Source organism: Haematobia irritans, chromosome 4 (assembly GCF_050003625.1).
Source record: "Haematobia irritans isolate KBUSLIRL chromosome 4, ASM5000362v1, whole genome shotgun sequence".
In the NCBI taxonomy this organism is placed as follows: Eukaryota; Metazoa; Arthropoda; class Insecta; order Diptera; family Muscidae; genus Haematobia; species Haematobia irritans.
Genome location: NC_134400.1, coordinates 32,668,499 through 32,686,645, shown reverse-complemented (window position 1 = coordinate 32,686,645; position 18,147 = coordinate 32,668,499). Strand labels below are relative to the sequence as shown.

The following is an 18,147-nucleotide window of genomic DNA, read 5'->3' as shown; positions in this document are numbered from 1 at the left end:
TTTCTATAGAAATAAGCTTTGGACCAAATTTTCTATAGAAATAAGCTTTGGACCAAATTTTCTATAGAAAATAAAATTTTGACAAAATTTTCTATAGAAAATAAAATTTTGACAAAATTTTCCATAGAAATAAAATTTTGACAAAATTTTCTATAGAATTAAAATTTTGACAAAATTTTCTATGGAAATAAAATGTTGACACAATTTTCTATAGAAATAAAATTTTCTATAGAAAGAAAATTTTGAAAAAAAAATTCTATGGAAATAAGCTTTTTTCTATAGAAATAAGCTTTGGACCAAATTTTCTATAGAAAATAAAATTTTGACAAAATTTTCCATAGAAATAAAATTTTGACAAAATTTTCTATACAAATAACATTTTGACAAAATTTTCTATAGAAATAAAGTTTTGACAAAATTTTCTATAGAAATAAAATTTTGACAAAATTTTCTATAGAAATAAAATTTTCACAAAATTTTCTATAGAAATAATATTTTGACACAAGTTTCTGTAGAAATAAATATTTGACAAATTTTGACAGAAGTATTATTTAAATTTTGTCAAAGAAGAAATGCTAAATCCTTTCTAGAAAAATTGGGAATTTATGAAAATATTTGAGGTTAAACGTTTCAAGCAAGCCTTAGCGTTAAAAATCAAAAAAAAAAATATATATATATATTGGGTATATCTATCTGGGTAAATCTGCTTAGATCTAACACGAGAAGTCAATAAATCAGCCTTTCTGAATTGTGAAAGAGTCGAAAACCCGTTTAAGGCGACTTTTCATGTGTCACCGAACTTCTGTGGTGAATGAAATGTCTAAAATTTTAAAGTTTCCATAAACTCACTAATCGTACATCAAAGAATATTACGTATACCAACTACTAACAAGTTCAAATGTTATAATAATTGCAAAAAAAAAAAAAAAACAAAGAGTAGTAACGTTTAACTATAACATTTTGACACTATCTAAGACCATATGCTCGTCATCACTGAACGAACCATTTGATGTTTAGCATTTAAATTTAAAAAGTAACAAACATTCACCGCAAATGACTCATATCATTTACAGCAACACAATAACTCTCAGCCCAACGCTAAAAAGAAATGTTTCGAAGACGTTTGGGTTTTTTGTTTCTATAGAAATTTTAAATATGATAAAAGGCAACAACATATAACAAAAAGAAAGAAAAACAACTACAAATTGTTGTATTCACATGGGACATGTCATGACCATAAAACCAAAATAGACGACATTTACATTGAATAATACTGTCATCACTCTCACCATAAAAATAATACAAAAAAATTGTATTACTCACAAAATCGAAATGTTACCACAGAAGTCTAAAAAAATATATATTAAAAACTGTTGTAAAGGGTGTCAACGTCTGGTGTAATAACAATTTTCTTTTTTTTTTTTTTTTGAGCAACTTCATTAGCTTATAATGCCCAGGGGGAAAAAGCATTCCATCCGAAAAAACGAAATGGACAAAAACTAAATTGAATAATAGAATTTCACTTTCATTTGTAGTCATGAACATTACATAGTTTCCCATCATCATCAGCTTTAGAAGAATGTAACTCGGGGAGGGGCAGGTTATTTTGCTAACAATTATAACATTGTTCACACCGATATTATTTGGTTAGAGCATAAGAAATGGGGGATAAGGTGGAAATAAGTAAGTTAAAAAAATCCAAATAATTAATACGATATAGTTTCCCTTCGAAGACTGTCGTAACTGTAATGACTTTGGATGGTGTGTTCGTGTGTGTGTGTATGTGTAGCAACGGCACCAACTTTCGTATAATGCAAAAGAAAGTTTGTTGCTTAAGTCTTTCGTTTTCATTTAGTAAACCTCAATGAAGCAACTACAAGTGACAAAAGCCCTCCGTAAACACTTCATTTGATTGCAGTCAATTATAAATTACATCCATAATTGCTTTTTATGATTTTTGTTTTTTGTTTTTTTTTTTTTTGTAAATACCAAACATTTTGCTTATTGTCTATTGACAATTGAGATGTATAATTAACATTATGTTGGCCAATTATTATTTCATTTTTCATTTCGCCATTATAATTACTCGTTTCCACTTGCTTTGCAGTTTTTTTAGTTGTTATTAGTTTTAGTGAATTGACAAATTTCTTCTTACTTGCCAATTAACCACGAAATTTGAATGTTGTTTTCTTTTGATTTTTTTTTTTTCATTTTATTCAAAACAACAAAAAAACATACACACAAAAAATGCCAGAAGTTCAAAAACCATGGCACGTAGCAAGTTGGCAATTGAAAACAACAAAATAATATCGCTTCCAATCATAGTATTTCGTGTAGATTTATTGATGTTATTGTTTTTGTTATAGTCAACAGAGAAAGTAAATTCATGAATCGTGTTAATAAAATTCTCGTTGTTGTTTTTATTTGCCGTTTTTGTCAAATCTTTGTATTTTCCATATTTGTTTTTATCCAGCTGGTTTGGTTGTTTTTTGTTTGACTCCTCTTTAGCATAGCTTTTTTTGGGCTCCTGCTTCTCCTTTAGAGGTGTGCACGTGACACGAAATTTTCGTGACTCACGAAATTTTTCGTGACTCACGCGTGAGCCGTGAGTCACGATGGAGTCAATCTCGTGAGCGTGCGTGAGCGTGATCAAGCTGAAAATTTTCGTGCGTGAGCGTGAGTCACGAAAAAAAATTCTTCGTGAATGTGCGTGAGTAAAAATGTTTGATAATTACACTCACGAAAACAAAATCACGCTAACGATTTGAATCACGATAACTACTTTAATCACGCTCACGATTTAAATCACGCTCACGATTTTAATCACGCTCACGATTTGAATCACGCTCACGACTTGTATCACGCTCACGATTTGAATCACGCTCACGAGTTGAATCACGATCTCGATTTGAATCACGATCACGATGTCAATCGCACTCACGATGTCAGTCACGCCCACGATTTTAATCACGCTCACGACATTGGTCACACTCACGACTTTGGTCACACTAAACCTTCCAATGTATGGATTGTGTAATAGTTTTTTTTTTTTTCATTTAAAATTAATTGATTAAAAAAGTAATGTTGAAGCGCTGGTTTTCGGTGCAAAAACCGAGTATAGTGCCGTTCTTTAAACAATAAAACCTTTATAAAATATTGCTTTGTTTTTTTTTCTAACGAAAATGAGATATATTGTCGAAAAAGTGTACCATAAAAAATTGGTAGATTAAATAAAATTCTAATTAACGAGTAAAGTAGAAAGTCGTGCCGGGCCGACTACATCACCCCTACTGAATTAGTGAACATTGTTTGTAGAGTATCAATGATATAGGTTTGGGGAAAACCACATTTCCAGATTTAATAACATTACTGGGTACATGGGAGTTTTATCATAATCTGATATTAACATAGGAGTATTGAGTATGGAGTACTAATATTGAGTCCTTTATTAGTGTGGGTAATAAATTCAAATTTCTGAAAATAGGGTAATAGATTTATGTAATAGCTTTTATTTGAAATTTGAGCAACATAGGTTAATAAATAAGAGTATTATGGTCAAATTTGGGAAAATCGATCGATGCATTTATATGGGAGCTATATTCATATATTGGTTGATACCACAGAGGGTTGCCTTGTGCTAAATTAGAGTAAGATCGGGTATTAGATAAGGCTACTATGGTTAGAAATAAAGTTACAAGGGGTACATTTTTCAAAAACGGGCGAAAAATATATATAAGAGCTAAAGGGTGATTCTTTTGAGGTTAGGATTTTCATGCATTAGTATTTGACAGATCACGTGGGATTTCAGACATGGTGTCAAAGAGAAAGATGCTCAGTATGCTTTGACATTTCATCATGAATAGACGAACGATCTGCCACAACGTCGAATTTTCAGTGAATGGGCCCTAGAAAAGTTGGCAGAAAATCCGCTTTTTTATCGACAAATTTTGTTCAGCGATGAGGCTCATTTCTGGTTGAATGGCTACGTAAATAAGCAAAATTGCCGCATTTGGAGTGAAGAGCAACCAGAAGCCGTTCAAGAACTGCCCATGCATCCCGAAAAATGCACTGTTTGGTGTGGTTTGTACGCTGGTGGAATCATTGGACCGTATTTTTTCAAAGATGCTGTTGGACGCAACGTTACGGTGAATGGCGATCGCTATCGTTCGATGCTAACAAACTTTTTGTTGCCAAAAATGGAAGAACTGAACTTGGTTGACATGTGGTTTCAACAAGATGGCGCTACATGCCACACAGCTCGCGATTCTATGGCCATTTTGAGGGAAAACTTCGGAGAACAATTCATCTCAAGAAATGGACCGGTAAGTTGGCCACCAAGATCATGCGATTTGACGCCTTTAGACTATTTTTTGTGGGGCTACGTCAAGTCTAAAGTCTACAGAAATAAGCCAGCAACTATTCCAGCTTTGGAAGACAACATTTCCGAAGAAATTCGGGCTATTCCGGCCGAAATGCTCGAAAAAGTTGCCCAAAATTGGACTTTCCGAATGGACCACCTAAGACGCAGCCGCGGTCAACATTTAAATGAAATTATCTTCAAAAAGTAAATGTCATGGACCAATCTAACGTTTCAAATAAAGAACCGATGAGATTTTGCAAATTTTATGCGTTTTTTTTTTTAAAAAAGTTATCAAGCTCTTAACAAATCACCCTTTATATCTAAATATGACCCGATTTGGATTATATTTTGCAGGTTTTGTTGATATTACAGGAGATTACCTTGTGCCAACTTTGAGTAAGATCGGTTAATAAATGAGGCCACAATGGTCAACAATAAGGTTATAAGGGGCAAATTTTGAAAATTGGGCGCTACATATATATGGCAGCTATATCCAAATCTGCACCGATTTGGATGATATTTTGCACATAAAGTCAGTGGATTACATTGTGACAAATTTGACGCCGATCGGTTAGTAAATGAGCGCAATCCCCCATTTATCGAAATCGGGCGATACATATACATATATGGGAGCTATATCTAAATTCAATAGCGTTCGTCCTTGTGCCAATAAAGAGCCACATACCAAATTTAATCAAAATCGGGTAATAATTGCGACCGGAATCCTGCGAACAACAAATACATGGACGGACGGACCCCAAGGGCTAGATCAACTCAGGAGGTGATTCTGAGTCGATCGGTATATATGTATTTTAATTTCCATTAAGTTAGCATAGAAAAATATTTTAGTTCATTCGTACTAAGAAGTATTCAACCTTTCAATTAAGCCAACTGTCTAAACATTTGAGAATAACAATTCGAAAATTACCAAGAAGTATTTATTTTTGTCATTACAAATAAGTCATTATAACTCACCGCAATGTAATGCAACGTGTAATGACTGCTTTACTCCTGGTAATGCCAATTCTAATGAGATGTGGTTGCCTAGCTTTTGCTGGGTATATATATTATTTATCGTCAAATTAGCATTTCTACAGTCGTGAATGTGCGTAAATTCTTCACAAAATTTTTCGTGCATTTGTAACAATTCTCTGTCGCGAGTGTGAGCGTCCAGAACAATTTTCGTGCGTGAGTTTTGGAAAATAAATTCCTTCGTGAGTGTGCGTGAGCGCCTTGAAATTTTTTCGTGCGTGAGTGTGCGTGAGCAAAAAATTTCTTTCGTGAGTGTGAGCGGCTCGAATATTTTTCGTGCGTGAGCAAAAATTTTCTTTCGTGAGTGTGCGTGAGCGTGAATGCCTCGAATTTTTTTCGTGCGTGAGTGTGCGTGAGTAGAATTTTTCTATCGTGAGTGTGCGTGAGCGTGATTTTTTAAAATAAATTCATTCGTGAGTGTTCGTGAGTGTGAGCGGTGCAAAAATTTTTCGTGCGTGAGTGTGCGTGAGTAAGATTTTTCCGTCGTGAGTGTGCGTGAGCGTGAGTAAAATATTACTCACGTGCACACCTCTATTCTCCTTCTTTTTTTACCATACTTATACATAGATAATACAAACGTAAAGCCAAAATTTCATTGGTGTTATTTATTGATTTTTTTTCACTTTTCTTTCGCACATTTAACCGCCTGATTTTTTTGGCTAAATAAAATTTTAAATATATTTAGATTTCTTAGCCAAATATCATTGATATAAAGAAGTAGTTTTACTTTCTATAGACCTTTAGAAGTTTTTAGGTTTTCTTTTCTCATTCTTCTTTGGTGCTATGTGCTGTGTTTTAAGGTCACATGTATTTTGGTATACCAAATATAGAATTCATTAATATGGTGATCAATACATTTTCCATATTCAGAGTTAAAAAACAAAAATGAAATAAACTAATTTTCAATGAAAGTGAAATAATATACCAAAAAATCAAAGAAGAGCGAGATTAAAATTTGTGGACTCACAATTAAAAAGTCTTAGAATTTTGCCGTAGTCGGAAGACGACAATTTAAAATATCCCATAACAACGAATCCTTCAATCACACCAAACCAAAAGAAGCTATTCTTACTTTCTTCCTTCCGTTCCTTTCATGCAATGGGTCCTACACAGTCTCACATAAGTTTACATACCCCTGAGTTTTGTACCTCTTAACTAAACATATTTCTTGTTGTTGTTTATAACCCATACCAAAAAAATCTTCTTGAAAATTAACAATTACTTTGATTTTCAAATCAATTTATTAAAACGAAAGGATATATATGCATATTTTTTAAAATTTGATTATTTAATGAAAATATAAATTATTTAATCGTATGTAAACTTGTGTGAGACTGTGTACCTTTGAAAGCCCTTTATTTTGTAATATTCGTAAAATGTCATGTTCAGATCATCGTCTCTACACTCAAAAAAAGTGAACGCTCTATTTTACTAAAGACACAATTTAACTTTATTTTAGTTCGACAATTAACAGGTTGGCTGATAAGTCCCCGGTCTGACACATAGATGGCGTCGCTAGTATTCAATGCATATTATTTTTATATAGTACCAACCTTCAAATGATTCGTGACAAAAGTTGACGTTTGTGAGATAGAGTGTCTTTTGTGAAGCAACTTTTGTTATTGCGAAGAAATGGAAAAAAAGGAATTTCGTCTTTAGATAAAATACTGTTTTCTGAAGTGAAAAAAATACGGTGGAAGCAAAAACTTGGCTTGATAATGAGTTTCCGGACTCTGCCCCAGGGAAATCAACAATAATTGATTGATATGCAAAATTCAAGTGTGGTGAAATGAGCACGTAGGACGGTGAACGCAGTGGACGCCCGAAAGAGGTGGTTACCGACGAAAATATCAAAAAAATCCACAAAATGATTTTAAATGACCTTAAAATGTAGTTGATCGAGATAGCAGAGACCTTAAAGATAGCAAAGGAACGTGTTGGTCATATCATTCATCAATATTTGGATATGCGGAAGCTCTGTGCAAAATGGGTGCCGCGCGAGCTCACATTTGACCAAAAACAACAACGTGTTGATGATTCTGAGCGGTGTTTGCAGCTGTTAACTCGTAATACAACCGAGTTTTTCCGTCGATATGTGACAATGGATGAAACATGGCTCCATCACTACACTCCTGAGTCCAATCGACAGTCGGCTGAGTGGACAGCGACCGGTGAACCGTCTCCAAAGCGTGGAAAGACTCAAAAGTCCGCTGGCAAAGTAATGGCCTCTGTTTTTTGGGATGCGCATGGAATAATTGTTATCGATTATCTTGAGAAAGGAAAAACCATCAACAGTGACTATTATATGGCGTTATTGGAGCGTTTGAAGGTCGAAATCACGGCAAAACGGCCCCATATGAAGAAGAAAAAAGTGTTGTTCCACCAAGACAACGCATCGTGCCACAAGTCATTGAGAACGATGGCAAAAATTCATGAATTGGGCTTCGAATTGCTTCCCCCCCACCGTATTCTCCAGATCTGGCCCCCAGCGACTTTTTCTTGTTCTCAGACCTCAAAAGGATGCTCGCAGGGAAAAAAAATTGGGTGCAATGAAGAGGTGATCGCCGAAACTGAGGCCTTTTTTGAGGCAAAACCGAAGGAGTACTACCAAAATGGTATCAAAAAATTGGAAGGTCCTTATAATCGTTGTATCGCTTTTGGAGGGAACTATGTTGAATAATAATAATAATGAATTTTGACAAAAAATGTTTTTTTCTTTGTTAGACCGAGGACTTATCAGTCAACCTGTTATATTTGGGGAAAGTTTCCTTTACTCTAAAAATGTATACACAAATGAAGCACAAAGATTTACTAAATTCGTACTCACAAAATAGTTCATTATTTTTTTTTTTTTAAATTTGTAAATTTTACTACAAATGCGCCCATCTTGAACTTTGTATTAAAGACATTCTAGCAATTTTGAACTCCAATGTTTTTCCTTTAAGCTACAAAATTTTCATTAACAAGTGAAAAAAATTAATTATGTCTAATAAATTTTCTTGAACTTGTTGAAAAATATTTACTTATTTTTGTGATATCGGCTTGATGTCAGCGTTTGTAATAGTATTTAGTTAAAATTTTCTAAAAATAATCTAAATTTTCTAAAATTACCCAAAATTTCACTGTTTTTATTTTTCAGTGTAGTCTGATTTTGGGTCATTTCATATGCAAATTTAAAGAACATTTTTTGAAAATTGTATTTCATCAATCATTATACAATTCTAGACAATTTTCTAGTCTTCTCTCTTGGGGGAATTAAGCAATTAATGACTTAAATAATATGTCCCTTATATATCATCAATTGCCTGAAGTTATGAATGTGTCATTAGAAAGCAAACTGTCATTGAAGGGTTTATAAAAAATCATCAATAATTTCAAAATTCAGTGAGATTAAATTTCTTTAAAAATATATTCTCAATGGAAATATTCGATGACAATTCAAATTATAAATAAAAATTGTCATGATATCCAACTCTTAAGTCTCAAAATTATTATTGACCTTTATGTATATGTTTTATACTTTCAAAGCCTTCAGGCAAATTTCATTAAATATTTTTGCAATAATTTGGGGAACTTGTTTTTGGCCTTTAAATAGTTTGGGTAAAAACTAAAACGTCATTCTAATAAAGCAAACTTCATACATACTCATATCATTGTTCTCATAGAGTGTAAGTACTTATATATTGTGCCGTGGTGAAATTCTGAGTCGATCTAAACATGTCCGTCTTTCCGCCCGTCTGTTGAAGTCACGCTAACTTCCGAACGAAACAAGCTGTCAACTTGAAACTTGGCACAAATAGTTGTTATGGATTTAGGACGGACGGTATTGCATAAAAGTGGACCATATCGGTCCACTTTTATGTATAGCCCCCATATAAACGGAGCCCCAGATTTGGTTTGCGGAACCTCTAAAAGAAGCATATTTCCTCCGATCGGGCTGAAATTTGGTACGTGGTGTTACTATATGGTCTCCAATAACCATGCAAAAGTTGGTCCACATCGGCCCATACTTATATATAGTCCCCATATAAACCGTTCCCCATATTTGGCTTGCGTAGCCTCTAAGTAAAGCATATTTCATCCGATTTAGCTGAAATTTGGTACGTGGTGTTAGTATATAGTCTCTAACAACCAATCAAAAATTGGTCCACATCGGCCCATAATTATATATAGTCCCTATATAAACCGATCCCCGGATTTGGCTTGCGGTAGCCCCTTTATAAAGCGACCCCCATATTTAAATTCGGCTATCTAATTACCGCTCAAAACTTCATATCCGTTGGTTATTAATTATACACTTCCCTATATACCATATACCGGGTCAAGAATTGAATTATATACGTAATCTGTTTTTTGTACCCTGCTCCACACTATGGAACAGGGTATTATAAGTTAGTGCATATGTTTGCAACACCCAGAAGGAGACGAGATAGACATATGGTGTCTTTGGCAAAAATGCTCAGGGTGGGGTCTTGAGTCGATATAGCGATGTCCGTCTGTCCGTGAACACATTTTTGTAATCAAAGTCTAGGTCGCAGTATTAGTCCAATCGACTTCAAATTTGGCACAAGTATGTGTTTTGGCTCAGAATAGATCCCAATTGATTTTGGAAGAAATCGGTTCAGATTTAGATATAGCTCCCATATATATATATATATATATATATATATATATATATATATATATATATATATATATATATATATATATATATATATATATATATATATATATATATATATATATATATATATATATATATATATATATATATATATATATATATATATATATATATATATATATATATATATATATATATATATATATATATATATATATATATATATATATATATATATATATATATATATATATATATATATATATATATATATATATATATATATATATATATATATATATATATATATATATATATATATATATATATATATATATATTGGCCCGATATGGACTAATACGGTCCCAGAAGCCAGAGTTTTACCCCAATTTGGTTGAAATTTTGCACAGAGAGTAGAACTAGCATTGTAGCTATGCGTGGCAAATTTGGTTGAAATCAGTTCAGATTTAGATATAGCTCCCATATATAGCTTTCGCCCGATTTACACTCATATGACCACAGAGGCCAATTTTTTGCTCCGATTTAGTTGAAATTTTGCACAGGGAGTAGAATTATCATTGTAGCTATGCGTGCCAAATTTGGTTGAAATCGGTTCAGATTTAGATATAGCTCCCATATATAGCTTTCGCCCGATTTACACTCATATGACCACAGAGGCCAATTTTTTGCTCCGATTTAGTTGAAATTTTGCACAGGGAGTAGAATTATCATTGTAGCTATGCGTGCCAAATTTGGTTGAAATCGGTTCAGATTTAGATATAGCTCCCATATATAGCTTTCGCCCGATTTACACTCATATGACCACAGAGGCCAATTTTTTGCTCCGATTTAGTTGAAATTTTGCACAGGGAGTAGAATTATCATTGTAGCTATGCGTGCCAAATTTGGTTGAAATCGGTTCAGATTTAGATATAGCTCCCATATATAGCTTTCGCCCGATTTACCCTCATATGACCACAGAGGCCAATTTTTTGCTCTGATTTAGTTGAAATTTTGCACAGGGAGTAGAATTAGCATCGGTTCAGACTTAGATATAGCTTCCATATATATGTTTATCTGATTTCGATAAAAATTGTCAAAATACTAACATTTTCCTTATAAAATCGCCACTGCTTAGTCGAAAAGTTGTAAAAATGACTCTAATTTTCCTAAACTTCTAATACATATAAAGGGTGATTCTTTTGAGGTTAGGATTTTCATGCATTAGTATTTGACAGATCACGTGGGATTTCAGACATGGTGTCAAAGAGAAAGATGCTCAGTATGCTTTGACATTTCATCATGAATAGACTTACTAACGAGCAACGCTTGCAAATCATTGAATTTTATTACCAAAATCAGTGTTCGGTTCGAAATGTGTTTCGCGCTTTACGTCCGATTTATGGTCTACATAATCGACCAAGTGAGCAAACAATTAATGCGATTGTGACCAAGTTTCGCACTCAGTTTACTTTATTGGACATTAAACCAACCACACGAATGCGTACAGTGCGTACAGAAGAGAATATTGCGTCTGTTTCTGAGAGTGTTGCTGAAGACCGTGAAATGTCGATTCGTCGCCGTTCGCAGCAATTGGGTTTGTGTTATTCGACCACATGGAAGATTTTACGCAAAGATCTTGGTGTAAAACCGTATAAAATACAGCTCGTGCAAGAACTGAAGCCGAACGATCTGCCACAACGTCGAATTTTCAGTGAATGGGCCCTAGAAAAGTTCGCAGAAAATCCGCTTTTTTATCGACAAATTTTGTTCAGCGATGAGGCTCATTTCTGGTTGAATGGCTACGTAAATAAGCAAAATTGCCGCATTTGGAGTGAAGAGCAACCAGAAGCCGTTCAAGAACTGCCCATGCATCCCGAAAAATGCACTGTTTGGTGTGGTTTGTACGCTGGTGGAATCATTGGACCGTATTTTTTCAAAGATGCTGTTGGACGCAACGTTACGGTGAATGGCGATCGCTATCGTTCGATGCTAACAAACTTTTTGTTGCCAAAAATGGAAGAACTGAACTTGGTTGACATGTGGTTTCAACAAGATGGCGCTACATGCCACACAGCTCGCGATTCTATGGCCATTTTGAGGGAAAACTTCGGAGAACAATTCATCTCAAGAAATGGACCGGTAAGTTGGCCACCAAGATCATGCGATTTGACGCCTTTAGACTATTTTTTGTGGGGCTACGTCAAGTCTAAAGTCTACAGAAATAAGCCAGCAACTATTCCAGCTTTGGAAGATAACATTTCCGAAGAAATTCGGGCTATTCCGGCCGAAATGCTCGAAAAAGTTGCCCAAAATTGGACTTTCCGAATGGACCACCTAAGACGCAGCCGCGGTCAACATTTAAATGAAATTATCTTCAAAAAGTAAATGTCATGGACCAATCTAACGTTTCAAATAAAGAACCGATGAGATTTTGCAAATTTAATGCGTTTAAAAAAAAAAAAAATTGTCAAGCTCTTAACAAATCACCCTTTATATCGAGCGATAAATCATAAATAAACTTTTGTGAAGTTTCCTAAAAATTGCTTCAAATTTAAATGTTTCCCATATTTTTTTACTAACATTGTGTTACACACTAGTGCATTAGCCGACTTAAATTTGGAGTCTATAGATTTTGTAGAAGTCTATCAAATTCTGTCCAGATCGAGTGATATTTAAATGTATGTATTTGGGACAAACCTTTATATATAGCCCCCCAATACATTTGACAGATGTGATATGGTATCGAAAATTTAGATCTACAAAGTGGTGCAGGGTATAATATAGTCGGCCCCGCCCGACTTTAGACTTTTTACTAACATTGTGTTCCATCCTAGTGAATTAGCCGACTTAAATTTTGAGTCTATAGATTTTGTAGAAGTCTATCAAATTCTGTCCAGATCTACAAAGTGGTGCAGGGTATAATATAGTCGGCTCCGCCCGACTTTAGACTTTCCTCACTTGTTTTTTGTCTAATATATACCACGTATGACCAACTTACAATTTAGAGGACGATCTTAAGAAGTTTTAAGATGACAAGGTCATCGGCAAAGTATTACCACAACCCAAGTAATTCGATTATCGATGAAAGTCTTTAGTAGAAGCTTCTACTCAATCCATGGTGGAGGGTACATAAGATTCGGCCTGGCCGAACTTACCGCCGTATATACTTGTTTTTTTAGTTAAATTGTGTACTATATTTGTATAGAACTTTTTAGTCAACGCAATGCTTTTAAGCTGAAATACAAACAACAAATATGAAATAAAATTTTGACAATATTTTCTACAGAAATAATATTTTGAAAAATTTTCTATAGAAACAAAATTTTGACAAAATTTTCTATAGAAATAAAATACTGACAAAATTTTCTATACAAATAAAATATTAACAAAATTTTCTATACAAATAAAATATTGATAAAATTTTCTTTACAAATAAAATTTTGACAAAATTTTCGATGGAAATAAAATGTTGACAAAATTTTCTATACAAATAAAATTTTGACAAAATTTTCTATGGTAATAAAATGGTGACAAAATTGTCTATGCAAATAAAATTTTGACAAAATTTTCTATACAACTAAAATTTTGACACAATTTTCTATACAAATAAAATATTAACAAAATTTTCTATAAAAATAAAATATTGACAAAATTTTCTATACAAATCAAATGCTGACAAAATTGTTTATACAAATAAAATATTAACAAAATTTTCTATAAAAAATATTAACTAAATTTTTCTATACAAATAAAATATTGACAAATTTTTCTATTCAATTAAAATTTTGACAAAATTTTCTATGGAAATAAAATTTTGACAAAATTTTCTATACAAATAAAATGTTGACAAAATTTTCTATACAAAAAATGTTGACAAAATTTTCTATACAAATAAAATTTTGACAAAATTTTCTATAGAAATAAAATGTTGACAAAATTTTCTATAGAAATAAAATGTTGACAAAAGGTTCTATACAAATAAAATATTAACAAATTTTCTATACAAATAAAATATTGACAAAATTTTCTATACAAATAAAATTTTGACAAAAATTTTCTGAGGAAATAATTTTCTTAGGAAATTTTCTGAGGAAATATGGAAATAAAATGTTGACAAAATTTTCTATACAAATAAAATTTTGACAAAATTTTCTATGGAAATAAAATGGTGACAAAATTGTCTATGCAAATAAAATTTTGACAAAATTTTCTATAGAAATAAAATTTTGACACAATCTTCTATACAAATAAAATTTTGACAAAATTTCCAAAATAAAATTTTGGAAAACTTTTCTATAGACATAAAATTTTGACAAAATTTTCTATAGAAATAAAATGTTGACAAAATTTTCTATAGAAATAAAATTTTGGAAAAATTTTCTATAGAAATAAAATGTTGACAAAATTTTCTATAGAAATAAAATTTTGGAAAAATTGTCTATCGAAATAAAATTTTGGAAAAATTTGCTTTAGAAATAAAATTTTGACAAAATTTTCTATAGAAATAACATTTTGAAAAAATTCCTATAGAAATAAAATTTTGACAATATTTTCTATAGAAATAAAATTTTGACAAAATTTTCTATAGAAATAAAATTTTGGAAAACTTTTCTATAGAAATAAAATGTTGACAAAATTTTCTATACAAATAAAATTTTGACAAATTTTCTATAGAAATAAAATTTTGGAAAACTTTTCTATAGACATAAAATTTTGACAAAATTTTCTATAGAAATAAAATGTTGACAAAATTTTCTATAGAAATAAAATTTTGGAAAAATTTTCTATAGACATAAAATTTTGACAAAATTTTCTATAGAAATAAAATGTTGACAAAATTTACTATAGAAATAAAATTGTGGAAAATTTTTCTATAGAAATAAAATTTTAAAATCTTATATAGAAATAAAATGTTGACAAAATTTTCTATAGAAATTAAATTTTGAAAAATTTTCTATAGAAATAAAATTTTGACAAAATTTTCTATAGATATAAAATTTTCTATAGAAATAAAATTTTGAAAAAACTTTCTATAGAAATAAAATTTAAAAAAAATCTTCTATAGAAATAAAATTTTGACAAAATTTCTATAGAAATAAAATTTTGACAAAGTTTTCTATAGAAATAAAAATTGGACAAAATTTTCTATAGAAATAAAATTTTGACAAAATTTTCTATAGAAATAAAAATTAGACAAAATTTTCTATAAAAATAAAATTTGAACATAATTTTCTACGGAAATAAAATTTTAACAAAATTTTCTATGGAAATAAAATTTTAACAAAATTTTCTATGGAAATAAAATGTTGACAAAATTTTCTATGGAAATAAAATTTTGACAAAATTTTTATAGAAATAAAATTTTTACAAAATCTTCTATGGAAATAAAATTTTGACAAAATTTTCTAATAAGGAACATTTGCTTTCAAATAAGGAACATTTGATCACATTGGGCAAAATTTAACTAAAATAAACTAATTTTAATTAACTAAAATAAATATAAGTTGGCATTAGTGCCCCCTTTTTTGAGTATGTTCAAATACTTGCTATTGATTAAAATTTAAAGATTCTCTGTTAATTTAAGGATTATTTCATTAAATCAAAACTGTTTTCCTTTATATTAAGGAGGGATAGAAATATCAAAGATGACTATCCTAATATTTAATAATTTAATGTTTTATAAAAAAGATTATAAATTTTTAGTTAAAATTTCTTTATTTAATAGAAATGTGTCCTAGTCTCGTCGCTTGAATTTGGCATTAATCGTAATTAGATATATACCCCATATAAACTGATCTCCTGATTTGACTTGTAGACCGTCCTAAAAACATATTTTCTGATATGGATTGATGATATTAATTTTCTATAAGTATTTACTTTTATTTATATGAAAAATTATAACCGCAATAACGTTTATTTTATTATTTTTATTTTTCTAGATTCTAGCGTTACTATGTATAGTTGTTTTAAATGCACACATAACACATGCCTCATTATGGCCAAGTTTTCAAAATGACAATCAGCAACCTTCTAGATGTAGTGGTGCCAAAGGTTTGAAATATTTATCCGGTGATGCATTAACAGATTCAATGGATTGTCTGGGACCAAATAATGCTCCATATCCAAGGTAAGCCGATATACGAGTATGTCAAAACATACAATTACATTTAAAGTTTTTTTTTATATATGGGACCAGATTCTGATTTATAAGAACAATTTTTGTTTGACATTTTTTGTTAGATGAATTTTAAACATCTAGTGTAAGCGTTCAAGAATATGAGAAACTAATACCTTGTTTTGAAATCTAAATTCTGTACATTTTTATCCCATTTTTCAAAAATGTATGAGAAGTAAAATTTGGACATTTTACTTTTAGTTCCGAGCAATTTGGATGACCGCATGTATTCTATCTACGGTTGTCACTCGAGCCAAAAATAATCTACCAAAATTTGAAAAAAATTACCAAAAACTACACTGAAAAAAAGTGAACCCACTAGGAAGAAAACTTTTGGTTGATTTGAAAAAATTTTGAATATTTTTAGAAAATTTTAACTAAATAGTATTACAAACGCTTGCATCATGCCGATATCACAAAAATAAGTAAATATTTTTCGCCAAAATCAAGAAAATTTATTAGACATAAATAATTTTTTTCACTTGATAAAGAAAATTTTGTAGTTTGAAGGAAAAAATTTGGCGTTCAAAATGCAAGAATGTCTTCAGTGACATACGAAGTTCATGATGGACGCAATTGTAGTGAAATTTACAAATATAAAGACATAATGTACTATTTTGTGGGGAATACGAATTTAGTAAATCTTTATGCTTAATTTGTGTATAATTTTTTCCCGTTTTTTAGTTAATTTAACTATCGTACTCAAAAAATTATTAGAGTAAGGGAAACTTTCCCCAAACATAATAATTCAATGAACTACAATAAAGTTAAATTGGCTTTAGTGAAATAGAGAGTTCACTTTTTATACCCTGCGCCACACTATGGAACAGGGTATTATAAGTTAGTGTATATGTTTGCAACACCCAGAAGGAGACGAGATAGACACATGGTGTCTTTGGCAAAAATGCTCAGGGTGGGCTCCTGAGTCGATATAGCCATGTCCGTCTGTCCGTGAACACATTTTTGTAATCAAAGTCTAGGTCGCAGTTTTAGTCCAATCGACTTCAAATTTGGCACAAGTATGTGTTTTGGCTCAGAATAGATCCCAATTGATTTTGGAAGAAATCGGTTCAGATTTAGATATAGCTCCCATATATATATATATATATTATATATATATATATATATATATATATATATATATATATATATATATATATATATATATATATATATTATATATATATATATATATATATATATATATATATATATATATATATATATATTATATATATATATATATATATATATATATATATATATATATATATATATATATATATATATATTATATATATATATATATATATATATATATATATATATATATATATATATATATATATATATATATATATATATATATATATATATATATAATATATATATATATATATATATATATTTCGTCCGATATGGACTTATATGGCCTCAGAAGCCAGAGTTTTACCCTAATTTGCTTAAAATTTTGCAAAAGAAGAAAAATTAGTACTGTAGTCAAGTGTGTCAAATTTTATTGAAATCGGTTCAGATTTAGATATAGCTCCCATATATATCGTTCGCCCGATTTACACTCATATGACCACAGTGGCCAATTTTTAACTCCGATTTATTTGAAATTTTGCACAGGGAGTAGAATTACCATTGTAGCTACGCGTGCCAAATTTGGTTGAAATCTGTTCAGATTTAGATATAGCTCCCATATATAGCTTTCGCCCGATTTACACTCATATGACCACAGAGGCCAATTTTTTGCTCCGATTTAGTTGAAATTTTGCACAGGGAGTAGAATTAGCATTGTAGCTATGCGTGCCAAATTTGGTTGAAATCGGTTAAGATTTAGATATATCTCCCATATATAGCTTTCGCCCGATTTACACTCATATGACCACAGAGGTCAATTTTTAACTCCGACTTAGTTGAAAATTTTCACAGGCAGTAGAATTAGCA

At 30.9% G+C, this 18,147-nt stretch overlaps 1 protein-coding gene across 1 annotated transcript in view; it reads left to right on the top strand.

Annotated features, from left to right (window-relative positions):
- LOC142233773 (uncharacterized) overlaps window positions 1-18,147 on the top strand; it is a 74,686-nt gene that overhangs the window by 39,722 nt on the left and 16,817 nt on the right. Inside the window, exon 2 of the mRNA XM_075304803.1 lies at window positions 15,959-16,146. Within this exon, the coding sequence (XP_075160918.1) occupies window positions 15,959-16,146 (188 nt within the window). The remainder of the gene's footprint in view (window positions 1-15,958; window positions 16,147-18,147) is intronic.